Source organism: Ostrinia furnacalis, unplaced genomic scaffold (genome assembly GCF_004193835.3).
Source record: "Ostrinia furnacalis isolate ACB-3 unplaced genomic scaffold, ASM419383v2 OfSCF0629, whole genome shotgun sequence".
Classification (NCBI taxonomy): Eukaryota; Metazoa; Arthropoda; class Insecta; order Lepidoptera; family Crambidae; genus Ostrinia; species Ostrinia furnacalis.
This window is the reverse complement of record NW_021130868.1, coordinates 14,943-28,442: the sequence shown is the minus strand read 5'-3', so window position 1 is coordinate 28,442 and position 13,500 is coordinate 14,943. Positions and strand designations below refer to the sequence as shown.

The window sequence follows — 13,500 nt, the reverse complement described above, 5'->3', positions numbered from 1 at the left end:
ATTAGACAATGTAATTAATACTTGGGGTTACGCGTAATTGCGGCCGACAGACTAGTGCCGGGCTCCGATTCACGATCAAAAACCTCGCCCAATTCGCAACCGGCACTGTTTACTTACGAATCGGTTACTAAATGGGTTTAATTTGGTGATATAATGGACCCGGCGACTTGTGTTACTGCCTGAATCAGTATTGTGTGGAATATAATGGCATTGTTCTGCGGAGGCATATCGGCCGTGTAATACAGTGCATGGATTTGAAATTCGGTTGTATACACACAGGTGGGAAGTAAAAGTTTCGTCAAAGTTGTCGAGGCCGTGATTGTAAGCAAACTGGGGGGCTGAACACAATCAAAACCACTACTAAACAATGTTTGACACGTAACTAGGTGATGCGGAGTGCAGCTCAGCGGTGTTGACAGAGTGGAATCCAAACAGGGGAGGGCGATGGGACGTGCAATTTTAAACGGGTCTTGGACGTCGGTGCCCGCGCTGTTTGTTGGACAGCTTGAAATTTCGATGAAGTTTGCGATCGTTACTGGAACACCGCAAAGGGAACGTGCTGGCCCGGTGTGGATCATAACAATGTACTTGCAGGTAGCGAAATGCAACTGGCATAGCGATTGAAGTGCGTTCATGAGACTTGCTTGAGTGCAAGAATTGCCTCTCCAGGCTAGTAATTTAAGAGATTATTGCCAATGTTTAGGGTTCATCGTTTCAGTCAAATGACGTCCACTGCTGGACAAAGGCCTCCCCCAAGGCTTTCCACATTCGCCATTGCCCGTATCCAGGTTCTTAGGGTTCAGTTCAATTAAAACGTTCATCTAGTATTTATTTATTCACAATGTAAGGTTGTGTTTGTAAAAAACAAATAGCTTGCTGCTCCGTTTGTAATTGTTGAAACAAAACAAGTTAAACAACAGAGTCGATACTTTAAACCCGTATTCCCACTTCTGCACCGAGTAACAAATACTCGGAAACAAACTACCTCTCACCGAAAAGCACCGTCCCGTCTTGAGTAATAAAATACTAATTCAATGTGGATAAAGTTTGCAACACAGAAGCAAACAATAGAGATTTGTTCTGTGTACGAGAGTTATGATTGCTACGGCTTACCTTTCGCGAAACGTTACAGATAGCTCACGGCAACACATCGACTTTTTTGACGGTTACAATGTTTGAATACGTCGCCGTGTTGACACAAAGCGACGCGAGAGTTGTCGCAGTGCAAAGTGCAATTTTAAAATGTAAACAAAGCCCGCACCTTGAGTCCATAAACGCTATCTCAGATTTCGCCTTATTGAACCTCCGAGACGAAGAATAATCTTGTATTTTTAAAAACGAAGGAGTTTCTGCAACTGTATACGTTGGCGACGTTTCCAAGAATTGCTTGACTTTACTTACCTACTTAGTTATAATGGTATAGTTTGTAAATAACCGAGGAAAGAAAATAATATTTTTTATGTCGAGACTTAGGTTTTCTGGAAAAGCATTCAAGAGTTTCGTTTAAGAAAAACAATGCTAAAAATGTTCTTTGCAGAATATGGTATAAATAAAATTTTATGCGACAACATAGGTCTAATTTTAATGAAAATGTTAAGTTTAGGATTTGTTTCTTGTCCTGATACCAAATAAGACTTTCTATTGAGTAATTTATGAAAGAGACGTCATATTCTAAATAAAATAGTTCGGGACCTGGACATACTATGGCAGTAGTTAAAAGTTACAGTTGTTTTCCAGCATGAAAAGTGGAAAACTTAGGTCCCAAAAAAAAGTTTTACGCAACTAAAAATATTTTTACTTTTAAATATCGAATTCAAAACTAGAACCCTGTTGTCACAATACTCGTACAAACAGAGAGCGGAACACCTTGGCTTGTGTTAATAGGTATTGTCAGTGACAGAGCCGGCTGGTTATGGATGGGGCGGGCTGGCTGCGACTGCCGCCATCAATCATAACTTGCTGATGGAGCGGCGCTGATTAACGATTGCTGCCAATGCACACCACTGTCCCCGCTGTTTATTTAAGAATAAGGTGGCGCTTCAGAGGTGACACGTCTACGCAATAGATGAACCTCTATGTATAAAAGATACAGCAGGTATAAAGACTGCTTAACTTTACTTGCTGATGGACCGGCGCTGATTAACGATTCCTGCCAATGCACACCCCTGTCCCCGCTGTTTACTTATTTAAGAATAAGATGAGGTGCTTCAGCGGTGACATGTCTAGGCAACAGTTGAACAGATGAACTGTAGCCAGCCAGTACCTATTTCTTCTCCAAGACTTCTGATCAAGCTGAGTTATTCAATTTATAGATCATGAGTACACTAAAGAAGAATGTAGTTGACAGACATAACAGCTATACCTACTTACAATTAGCAAAAATTTTTAATATTCTGATTATAAATATCTTTCTTTCAGATCCAACTAACATTGTAACAAAACCATAAGTTAAAATTTTTCGCGGAATTTTCAATGAAAGAATCCAAACCTCCCAAATTATTCTAATAACAAATCTCAAAAATTAAAACAAAACCAATCTAAAAACCCGATGTTACTAACTATTTAAATCTCGTAGGGAAACAACATGCCTCGGTGGTTTGTAACAAAACATGCACTCCCAAATCCGAAAGAGACTCATTATTATTTCAGGTAGAGGTCGTCGGCATTATGTTTGTGTTGTTTACTATGTGCCGAATGTAGGAAAATGGACTGTGCCGTACGTGGGTCACATGGATTAATTTCTAATTGAAAAGCGCTTTTTGGCAGAGCCTTGTCCGCTTCTAAAAGATTATGTGGGTGATGTTGATTTACTCAAGAAATTGGGGTGAAAAACAGGTTTATTTTAACAATATTTTGTTGGAATTTTCCTTTATTTTGCTCGTGAAAAAGGTCAACATAAGGCAGCATCAGTATGCTTGAGGTAAAACTTTAGACAGAAACTATAGGATAAGTATAAACTGCGAGTAGTAATAGTTCCAATTTCGCTTCTGTAGTTGTCGATACTGAATGATTTTCCCAGGTATTGTGCACACAATAGACGCTTCAAATCCCATCTCGGGCGTTACCAGAACACATTTATCCGACATCGCATCGGCCGCATTATGTACTTGCATGAGCCGCTGAAAAGATTTGACGGCGAGGTTAGAGATTTATGTCAAGGATCATACAGCGGATTCGGATTTCAGACCTTAACATCCGACTGTGCCCTTTGTGCGAGCACTATCCCGCACACTCCACTTTGTGCCCCTCTCTTGTGCCCCTCACTTGTGGTGCCACTTACGGGACGTTTTAATTCCGTTCGCCGCGAGCCAGCACGAGTGCGGTACGCAATCGGTTTGCCGCTACTCGAGTGCGTTTAAGATAGTTTTGGGGGGCAGGTTCTTTGGTGGACTTGTTTCGGAAAATAAGACAAGATGATCATTAAAAGTGTGAGCAGATTGATGTTATAATGACCTAAAACAATAAAGCATTCCTCTTACGTGATAACGTAAAGTTTCATAAATAAAACATAGAGATGCTATTACTCGTACAATGAGATCATAAAACAGCTGACATGGCCACTCATTACCCAGGTCATAAACAGACTCGGACAAGGAGACATCGATTGAAAATTATTTCACCCTTTATGTTCAATCTTAGAGCATCTCCGGTTGTTTGAAAGTCAATTACAGTGTCGTCGATAAACAAGAGATCATAAAAATAGTCCGGCGACTTGGTCGCTCGTTAGCAGTCCTTACGGCGGAGGCTGGCTTACTGCCGCTAATGCAACGTTACTGCATCGCTGCTGTTTATCGCGCCATAAACACTGCTACACTGAACATCGGTTACTACTCGTCGGATAATTAGACATGTTCACTGTCACATGGGATATCGATTTAAGTTTATGGTTTGTGGATATTTCAGCATTCTACCCGTCGAGATTCTTTGAAAAAATTTAAACTGCAAAGTTACTATGTGCTATGTGAGTAACATTTTTAAGATCTTTGATTAAGAATATGACATATGACTACTTACTAACTTACGGGTATGTTTGAATTTGATTACACATTGTATTCTTGTACATACCTTTCTGATTAAGTTTCTGACACAATGTAAATTAGGTACCTCATCATAAAGTAAAGTCAGTCACACTGAAGATTACAAGACAAGCTTCAGTTAGACAGTAAAGCAGACGTTCATATTATAACACCACTAACCCCCAGTTTGCATGCATATGATAAATTGAGTACCCCTGTAACTTTGTATTCGTCATGGTTAAATACCGCCTAGCTCGCTATTTTGTAATCCAAATAGTTGATTGTATGCAAAACTTAGTAATACACGTAGTGCATAAATGAATTTAGTACATTAAGAGCATAAAGCATAGGTAAGTTGCGAGCGTGGGGATTCACAACAATGTTACTACGACCTAAGAGCACTAATTTGAGATGCGCTAGTTTTGCTTGAATTCGCTGAATAAATTGTCCTCATGTATGGTTCGTATTAATGTAAGGATAGTTTATTGTTCGTCATTTCGCCGTTGCAGTTGAAAAACTTCTGTGGTTACTTTGAATTTGAATACTAATTTGAGAATTCGCTTTGACAAGATTCAGTTGTGAAATCGATTCTAGTTGCTCTGTCTTGTTCTGAAACGCTCGCTTTTGTACCGCGGGCGATTAGCGACCTATTACGGGACGTCCGTTGAGCCGCGGCCCCCAGTTAGTACTTAGCGTTCGTATGTTTTCCTCAGTAGTACGCTCCGCCGGCGTTATCTCAATTCTGCAAAGGGCTTCCAGCTCGCTGGTATTAATCTGTTCGCAAGCCGCTGGCGGAGTCTGAACTAATTAGTTGTAGTTCTAAAATAACAAAGTACCAAATGTAGTGTTTATCGTTCGTTTCAGCCGAAAGACGTCCACTGCTGGACAAAGGCCTCCCCCAAGGATTTCCACAAAGACCAGTCCTGCGCCGCTTGCATTCAGGTACTTCCCGCGACCTTCACCAGATCGTCGGTCCACCTAGTGGGAGGCCTGCCCACGCTACGTCTTCCAGCTCGTTGTCGCCACTCAAGAACTTTCCTGCCCCAGTGGCCATCAGCTCTTCGAGCTATGTGCCCCGCCCACTGCCACTTGATTTTAGCGATTCTGCGTAATGGTAGTTTAGGTATATGGAAGTTTAAACTAGGTAGGTACATATAAGTTCTCGCGTTCAGCGTGTAGCTTACGCCAATCGCATTAAGCTCCACAGGAATCGAGCGTAAAGAGCGACTAATTAGGACGGATAGTCGACTCACATTGTAGAATTCATTAGCGAATTGTCGAATGAATAGAGCTCGGCTATTGACGTACTAACTCGGCGAGCAAATAATACACACAAACTTTTCGTATAAAAAGTAAAAGCGGGCAATGTGCTCCCGATCGGTTGCAAACAAAGTTACTGGTAGCGATTCATAACATTCAGCGGGTGGAAAAACAAAAAAAGGCTCAATAATTATGCTCGTGAAGCGAGTTTGCGGAAGCCGCAAAACGAAATTTAATTTGCCCTGAACGCTGCATCAGAAATAAAGTTAAAATAGTCGCTGCAGTAGGCGGCCGTACGCCCAACTTCTAACGCAAATGAATAGCGAATGGGAAAAGTTGGTTGGAGAAAAATGATGTCCCAGTCGGCCATTGTCGTCGGCTCGCGGCCGCGCGTTGTTTCCGATATTATTGTACTTAAATGCACATAAACGTTCCGTTGTTGGCTAACATTTGCAAAACGAAAGCGAACTGCTGCGCTGTAACGGCCTCGGCTTACTGTAGATTAACTGGGTTGGTAGTCATACACAAAATCGATTCATACGGGTCGATTGCCTTTGCGAGTTTATTTTTAAAAAACTCAGGTCAAATGTTTTGCACACTCGTTTATTCAACTATCGCAATTTACTTGATTGAAATCAAAATAGTTTGAAATGAACTCGGTTAAAAGCGTAATGAATAATGTAAGTATCAACAACTAACTCCAACTGAGATGAAACTCTAGGGTACACAGTTCAAATCGAGTAAGACAGAGTCACTTCATTTCAAGATAGTTCGAAAGCTAGTCATTAAAGTGAATGAAACGTGCGGCAATAGGAAACTTTGTTTTATGGCTTTACTTCACAAATAGTTAAATAAAAACAAAGTTTTTAGTACTCACCGTTTTCGCCGTTTGCGCTGACACTGTGTCCGGATACTGGATGAGGGCTTGGAATGAATCTGCGAATTAAAGTGTTGCCATTAATACATTACGTTTCTCAATTTATGTAACAAAGTTAAACATAAAATGGGTTTGAATAATAAATTTATTGACGTTACTAGTAACGCGATATACAATTTTGCACCCCAAAGCTTTTGGGCAAAATCAAATAAATTTACATTTTGAATGTTATAAAACAATTTTGTGTCGTTACTGTAGAGTGCTCGAGTGTTGGATGTCTCACGGAATTTCTGACAGGCAATATCTTGTTCATAAGGACGTTCAAACAAGGTGAAATTGGCGCCCAACGTGCGGCGCTACGCGATCCACCGAGCACTCGAGAGTTAGTCGCTTTCGTGTCTCAGGTGTACCGCAGTTATTTTATCATCCACGACACTTTAGCGAATATTCGAGTAAACAACTTTCTGTGCCTATTTTAGTTATAAACTCCCGACTACTTTATTGCCCGAGCGGTTGGTGACTTAAAATGTTGGCGTGTACACGTGCTTGTGTTACTCGTCTTTTACGGGCATAGTTTTTTATTATTAACCAATTACACGTAATAAAACGGGAGATAGTGTTGTCGGAAAAAACACATTAAGACCGAAACCGGCCTATAAACAATCGAGTCGAAGAGGGAGATGTTGCGATGGGCTGTATCTCCCCACAAGTAATATAGTTCGTCGTCTACTCTATTTACTGGGAGAGGATAAGCGTTAAACCCCCTAATTTAAGGCATGAGCCGGCGATCATTGCCGTCCGGCGGGCGAGCACATAAATTCCCATTTTTAGGAAACGTCGGCCGGGCCGCAACACCTGCGGTGGCGCAAGAAGCCCTTACAACCGTAAAGTGTCGCTGCCAATAACGATATAACTAGTAACTTGTTACTTGATGTTAGTTTTTTGCATTATAATCAACATAATTTATTTACTAAGTTATGTGCTAGCAGATATGATTAGTAAAGTTTGGAACATCTAGGCTTTTAAAAATTTAGCGAAATAAGCAAGTTTTTCATAAAGAGGATCTAGATTCTTGGCATAATTGAAAATACCAGTACAAATATCTGAATTTCATTTCTTTCATAAATCTATCTAAGCATACGTTTACATTATCGAAACCAATATGATGTTATTTGTATTATTTTAATATTCCTTTTCGATAAAAAGTAGAAAAGGTAAGGCAAAAAATAATATCGTCATCAAAACTGCCCGGAAAATCTATAAGGGCCTCATCCCTTATCATTGTTTATTTATTTTTTCAATTACGACCGAGTATCTATTCGGCAAATTGTACTTTACCTGGTTCCCCATAAATATTGGAAGTAACAGCACTCAAGGTAGGTCCTGTCGGTGTAAATTAAAAGTAACGCGGTGTCTCCTTCATACATAGTTAAATGCTCTTTAAGGCCCCATATTTTCCTTGGGCCAGCCATTTGGGACCGTTAAAATGGAATGCATAAAAGGCTTACCGCAAATTGGAGTTTTTATGTAATTACTTCGTGAATAAGTAAAAAGAATTTTACGAGGAAACGAACTTAGATGTGAGTATATTGTTATGAATGGCTTCCAAAGGGTTCCGCTGGGTGCCTTTTATTTTATTTAATGGGGACAATAATTTTATCTGGCACAGTAATGGTTTGGGACGTCAATCAGTTTTACAAAACATGACAAAGAAAGATAAAAAGGTAGTTCTAATTTCGCCAATACCTTACAGTTACGAACATCTAGTGTAGGTATCTAAGTTGTTATTTTCGTCAAAGAAAACGGAATATTCTCGTGATATTTATAGACCATTGGTAATAAATTTCGTTTGCCACAAGAGATCACAGCTGAGGGGTGTCGGTCTGCAGTACAGGAGTTTGCTCTATGAGAATACGACACGAAAGTTTATACCCCCGGGATAAAGAACCTTTTTCTTATTCCTTTCAAGGATGTAAAAAGCTTTTCAAGGATGATAGCAATGCTTGAGACGCCTTTACATCCTGTTCGTGACGCTTTGTATACACTGATCTTTATGAAGAACAATGAAACTTGATGCGAATGCCAGTGTTGCTTTCAGTACACTAAATTTATTACCTGCGTCATGCTGAAGTAGTGGCTACGAGATTGTGCTTAGCAACTACGAAAATTATGGGTCCATAATACTTAATGGCAAAGCACGCTCGTTATAAATGCACTGCATTTTAAACAGTTTAGAATTTAATAACAAAGTGTAAACACTTCTAAAATGAGTTTAATGAAAACGTCAAAACTGTTAGCTGTTTTTTGTTGACATAAAAAGTTTGCCGTAGTTAGAAAGTTCGGGGGAATTCGTACCGCCTGTTAGGGTTATTTATCTAATTGCAGCCAGAAATATTCTGGGGACTAATCCGATAAGCTCGCGCAAGAAATTCAAATGATCCCAATCAATCGACGGTGCGGTCCTTCTTAATGTTTTATTAAAAATTCACCCTGAACGCGCAATTACTTTATGGAATATATTAACCGTCAATGTCTGCGTAAACACAAGTTGGAAGTTGCGGTTAAATTACAATTCCGTGATCCTCGCTCCGCGGGAGCAAAGAGGTTGCTTCCGCTATGTTAATATTAAGCGGGACCTTGCTGGACCGATTACTGCATAATTTGATATCTTAAATTTTGCCGTTTCTGGAACGAGCGACCTCTGAATGCATTTTATTTTACAATTTGGGCACCCTTTCAGACAACTGATGACGGCAAGTACTTTAAATAATTTGGATAACAAAAGTAATCTACACGTTTTGACTACACGTAGAGCAATGTAAGGAGATGAATATTTTAGCTCTATTAAAGCGACTACAGAATGGATTTCATAGTAATCCCCCAAGCAAAGCCAAGCTAAGTCAGTATGAAGTCAGCTCGCGCTCAAAGAACAGAAGTCACACAAGTTCCAATATACGAAGACGATATCCGTTACCGAATCAAATCCTTAATTACGTGAATCCGACGGCGACGCAGACACGACACCTACCGCAAACAGGGGACGCATAATAATTGTAGCGGTCTGCTACACCTTAATAAAGCCAATAGGGGGTGGGGGCGGGCGGGATTACGGCGACTCCGCGCTCTTCATTGAGATTTGTTTCGGGATTAGAAGCGTTTGATGCTAACCTCCCGTCAGGTCGCGGCCGACGCGCTAACCGACCGTGTTTTTCCTCTAACGCGTTCAATATTCATACGGTAAAAGCCTGACAGAATATTCATTACCCAACTTACCCGCAACTCGTGAACGCACGCAGTTACAACATAAATCAGAATTGGAACTTCTTAGCGATTAAAGTTACGAATTCGGGGCTGTGATGTTGAACGTGTAAATATAAATAAAGGTGAAATATTTAATCTCACAAATCATGAAAGCCGCGTGTTTATTTGAAGAGCACGATTGATAACGAGTCAGAGGGTACACAGCCCTACCAGAAATAATCGGCACGTAAATACATTTCTCGGTCTTATGAAGGTGATTTTTCACGGATTGGCACGATATAACGCGTTGGTGGCTCGGGGCTTGTCTATAAATAGGTATACATATATTATACTTTACATACACAATTGCTCACTGAGATAATTTCGCACACATTTTCCGGGTAAAGAAAACGCTGATATTTTATGACTTTGACGATAAAAAAAGAGCAGTGTCTTTAACAAAATGTCAATTCAGTGAAGCGTTTAGAGCGTAACTCGTCTTTGGGAAGGCACGGTTCTGTGTATTCGAATATTGAAAGTGAAAACGGAAACGATATATGTGGTTTATTTGCTCCCCGCGAGACAGGATAATTGAAGTAAGGATTTATACGTTTTGGATCTGCCATCTACTACGGTTACTGTCTATTTCGTATGAGATCATTCGGAAGCGGAACGCACTGGGTAGATTTTCGGGAGTAGGTGCGGTATTAAAACTCAATTCACTCTTTAATTGACTTTTGAATAGAAACATTGTAAAGGGATGATTCAAATAAAGTAATTTATGTATTTTCATTGTTAGTGGAGCTGCCCTTAATTTATTTGGGTGTTGACAGAGTTGCAACGTTGTGATTTTTCATTGCAAACAATTTTAGTGTAGTTGTGGTCTGTTCCCTATACTTAAGTTATAGTTTTATACAAAGTTGTAGATGCCCTGTTATCATAAGGGTGTTTCCTAGAATCAAATATTAAAACATCCACTTTGGCCGCTAACAAAACTTCTTCTTTGCCTATTTACCTCCTATTTTATTTTTCCGCTTTCATAATTTAGTGTCAGTAGAGTAGTGTCCGATTCAAAACCACAGACAAACATTACAAAGCGACCCAGGTCGGTTACAGTCCGACTCCGACAATGATGAATGTAGTAAAAAAATGTGTGTGCTCAATACTGGAGTTGGCGGGGTGTACGGGTGCACGGAAATTGGAAATGCTGCATTAGCGGAGGTGCCGTCACATGATACCGACAAGTTATGAGCTGGGCCCAGTGCACTCGACGTTTATCTAGACGACGTTATCCTTCTCCCCCGAGGTTGGTGGGAACTGGGAGGCGAACGGGATAGCCGTTGAGAATCGTGCAGTATTGAGGTTTTGCCACAAAAAGTATTTGGCTCACGTTTACAAAACAGCGATTATTTTGACGTCTAATTTAAACTGATTTCTAGCACCTATAAATTGTTACCTATGTTCGTTCGTTTCAGCCAAATGACGTCCACAGTCCACTGCTGGACAAAGACCACCCCTAAGGATTTCCATAACGACCGGTTTTGCGCTGCCTGCCAACTACTTCCCGCGACTTTGGCACGCCTGCCCACTACGTCTTCCGGCCCGTGGTCGCACATTGAATGACGATCAGCTCTACAAGCTATGTTCCACAAAAAATATTTTTGATTTGAATTGACTTGATAAATAAACTACTAACAAAATAAAGTTGTTTAGTGAACAGTAGCGATAATTGTTTAATCCCCTCGACACGGAATAAAATTGTTCCGACTCCTGCGATTAGATTCATCGGGGACTCGTGTCTGCCAATAATAATTATGTTTCCGGTGGAAACACGGCATTTGTGACGACGATTATAATTGTTAGTAGCAGTTATCCGATTACCTTAATTGTAGATAGAAGGTGTTCATAAAATTGCTCTATAAAGATATTGAAATAGAGGGTCAGTTGAAATGTAGTTGTATTATAGATGGTGTGGACTAGCAGGCATTCAGATTCACGCTGGCTTCAATGAGCCCAGTTTTTCATTACAGCGAAGTTAGCTATATCATTTCCCGGCAAAAAACACTTGACGGCAGGCTCCCCGGAGGGCAATGTCCGGCGAGGTTTTAAATAAAGTTGATTCGAGGTTCCCAACTAGGTGTACGGCATAATTAGCTGAGAGTGAGCAGTACAGCAGCTCAGCCGCGGGCTCGAGCTTATCAAATATGTACCTACTACCTACCTACCTGCCTCCTGTGTGCCGGATTTATTTAGGATATGCATGAGGGTACGATTTAAATTTTAAACGGATTGCGCCCTTGGATTTTGGGCCTCTGTTATGTTTGGTAAATCTATCACTATAACGCCGGACGCGAAATTAATTTTAAAGCCCGCTCCAATTTGATTTATTAATAGTTGTTTTAGTCGCTGTAATCCAGCATGGTTGCCATGACTGCCGACGCGTCGCGATAAAGGCTTATCGTACAATATTCGATCGTGAAATACCTAATTAGGACTCGATTTAATAATGCAAAGCTCGCTCGCGCTTTGAGTAATTTCAGGGGTTTGTAACGTTTTAATTAAATAAAAACATGGAATTAATTTGCGATATGGCTGTAGCGTTGCTTTTAAAAGGAACACGTAATTATGGGACTACAAAGACTCGTGGTTAATTTCAAAATGTATTTGTAATTCTTGTTTCTTGTTAGTGCGGTGTGTTTATACATGATTTAATATTAAATACTCTACCCACATCAGGTTGGGGCGATAGGTCAAGGTTCGGATGTGAGTGTGGGGTCCTTGGGGAAATACAAAGGTTAATAGAAGGTAATTAATATGAGTACTTACTATTTTTGGTGAATGTGACGATCTTGAGCACCTTTCCGTACCGCTGGAAGATTGAGTACAGCACATCTAGCACAATGGGGTACAGCATATGTTCTATGATCACGCGCAGCACTGTGTTGGGCCCGCCCTAGAACCAAGAAAAACAAGTTGTTAAATACATTTTGACTATGATTGTGACCAGCTGAAAGGTTACACAAGAGGTTTAAGCGTGACCTGTCAAACATAGCATAACGTAGACTGAACATTGCACATTAGGCCGAAACCATGCCGAAACAGTTTGGTCTCTGTACTGTGCAGACAACGGCTCATCAAGCTAAACACTGGGGCATCTTATGTAGTCGTAATAGGTATAGTTCTTGCAACTCACGAAGGCGAGTGACCTTTACTTGTGTGTGTATGCGTACATGCACATAACGATAGTGTAATGTCTATCAAAACTTTTGGAAAAACGGCGAGTAGCGAGTCACCAACACATGTAAAGCTCACTCGCCTTCGTGAATTGCAACAATTACTACCTATACCAATTTGATTAAAACATGTTAAGTATGAGTATTGTGTATTGTCGACTAGACAGACCTATGTTTTATCAATACAATAAATAGACAAATACTATTATTCAGACGACTTCTTTTATCAAAATGGAAGCGTAATAACGGTATTGTTCGGTGGTTTCTAAAAGGGGCTGAAGTTCGTATTTTTATAATCTTCTTTGTTATTCTATTACATCAGTCCAATTAGATTGAAAGCATTATTAACTGCCTATGTCAAACTCATAATGATATGAAAGCTAAAAGCGAAATTCTATATTCAAGTAGCTATTTACAGAAATGTGTCTCGTGTAACATAGACTGCCTTTTTATCTCGGAGTTAGTGTTCCCTACGCAAAAAACTAAATAACTAAATATTTAAAAATTTAAGAGACGTAATCATATATGAGTCTAATGCCCGTTTTCACCATCAATCCCTAATTTTTAAGTGACCACTATGAAAACAAAATTCCTGTTTTGTGTTACCTAGGGGTCACTTAAAAATTAGGGATTGACGGAGCAAACCGGCATAAATCTTAAGAATGTTGCTGATGAGGGCTTTAAACAGCCTTACATAATATCTCATTGACCTTTCTGTTTGTTTGTAAGACATAAATCCGCCCTAAGCAACCTCGCACACCCGCAGGGATTTACCTAGTAATAATTAAAGGAGCCTTTATCGGCTTGTTTCTAAGTTCTATGTCCTATGTTAATTTTAGTTACAATTCGGGTTAAATATTTCTCCACGTTTGAT

General features: G+C 40.1%; 1 protein-coding gene across 1 annotated transcript in view; it reads right to left on the bottom strand.

Annotated features, from left to right (window-relative positions):
- The window catches only part of heph (polypyrimidine tract-binding protein 1 heph), a gene marked incomplete at its 5' end in the record, with an annotated part of 43,083 nt that overhangs the window by 15,423 nt on the left and 14,160 nt on the right, over positions 1–13,500 (bottom strand). The window contains 2 exons of the mRNA XM_028323228.1: positions 6,154–6,212; positions 12,220–12,346. Of these exons, the coding sequence (XP_028179029.1) occupies positions 6,154–6,212; positions 12,220–12,346 (186 nt within the window). The remainder of the gene's footprint in view (positions 1–6,153; positions 6,213–12,219; positions 12,347–13,500) is intronic.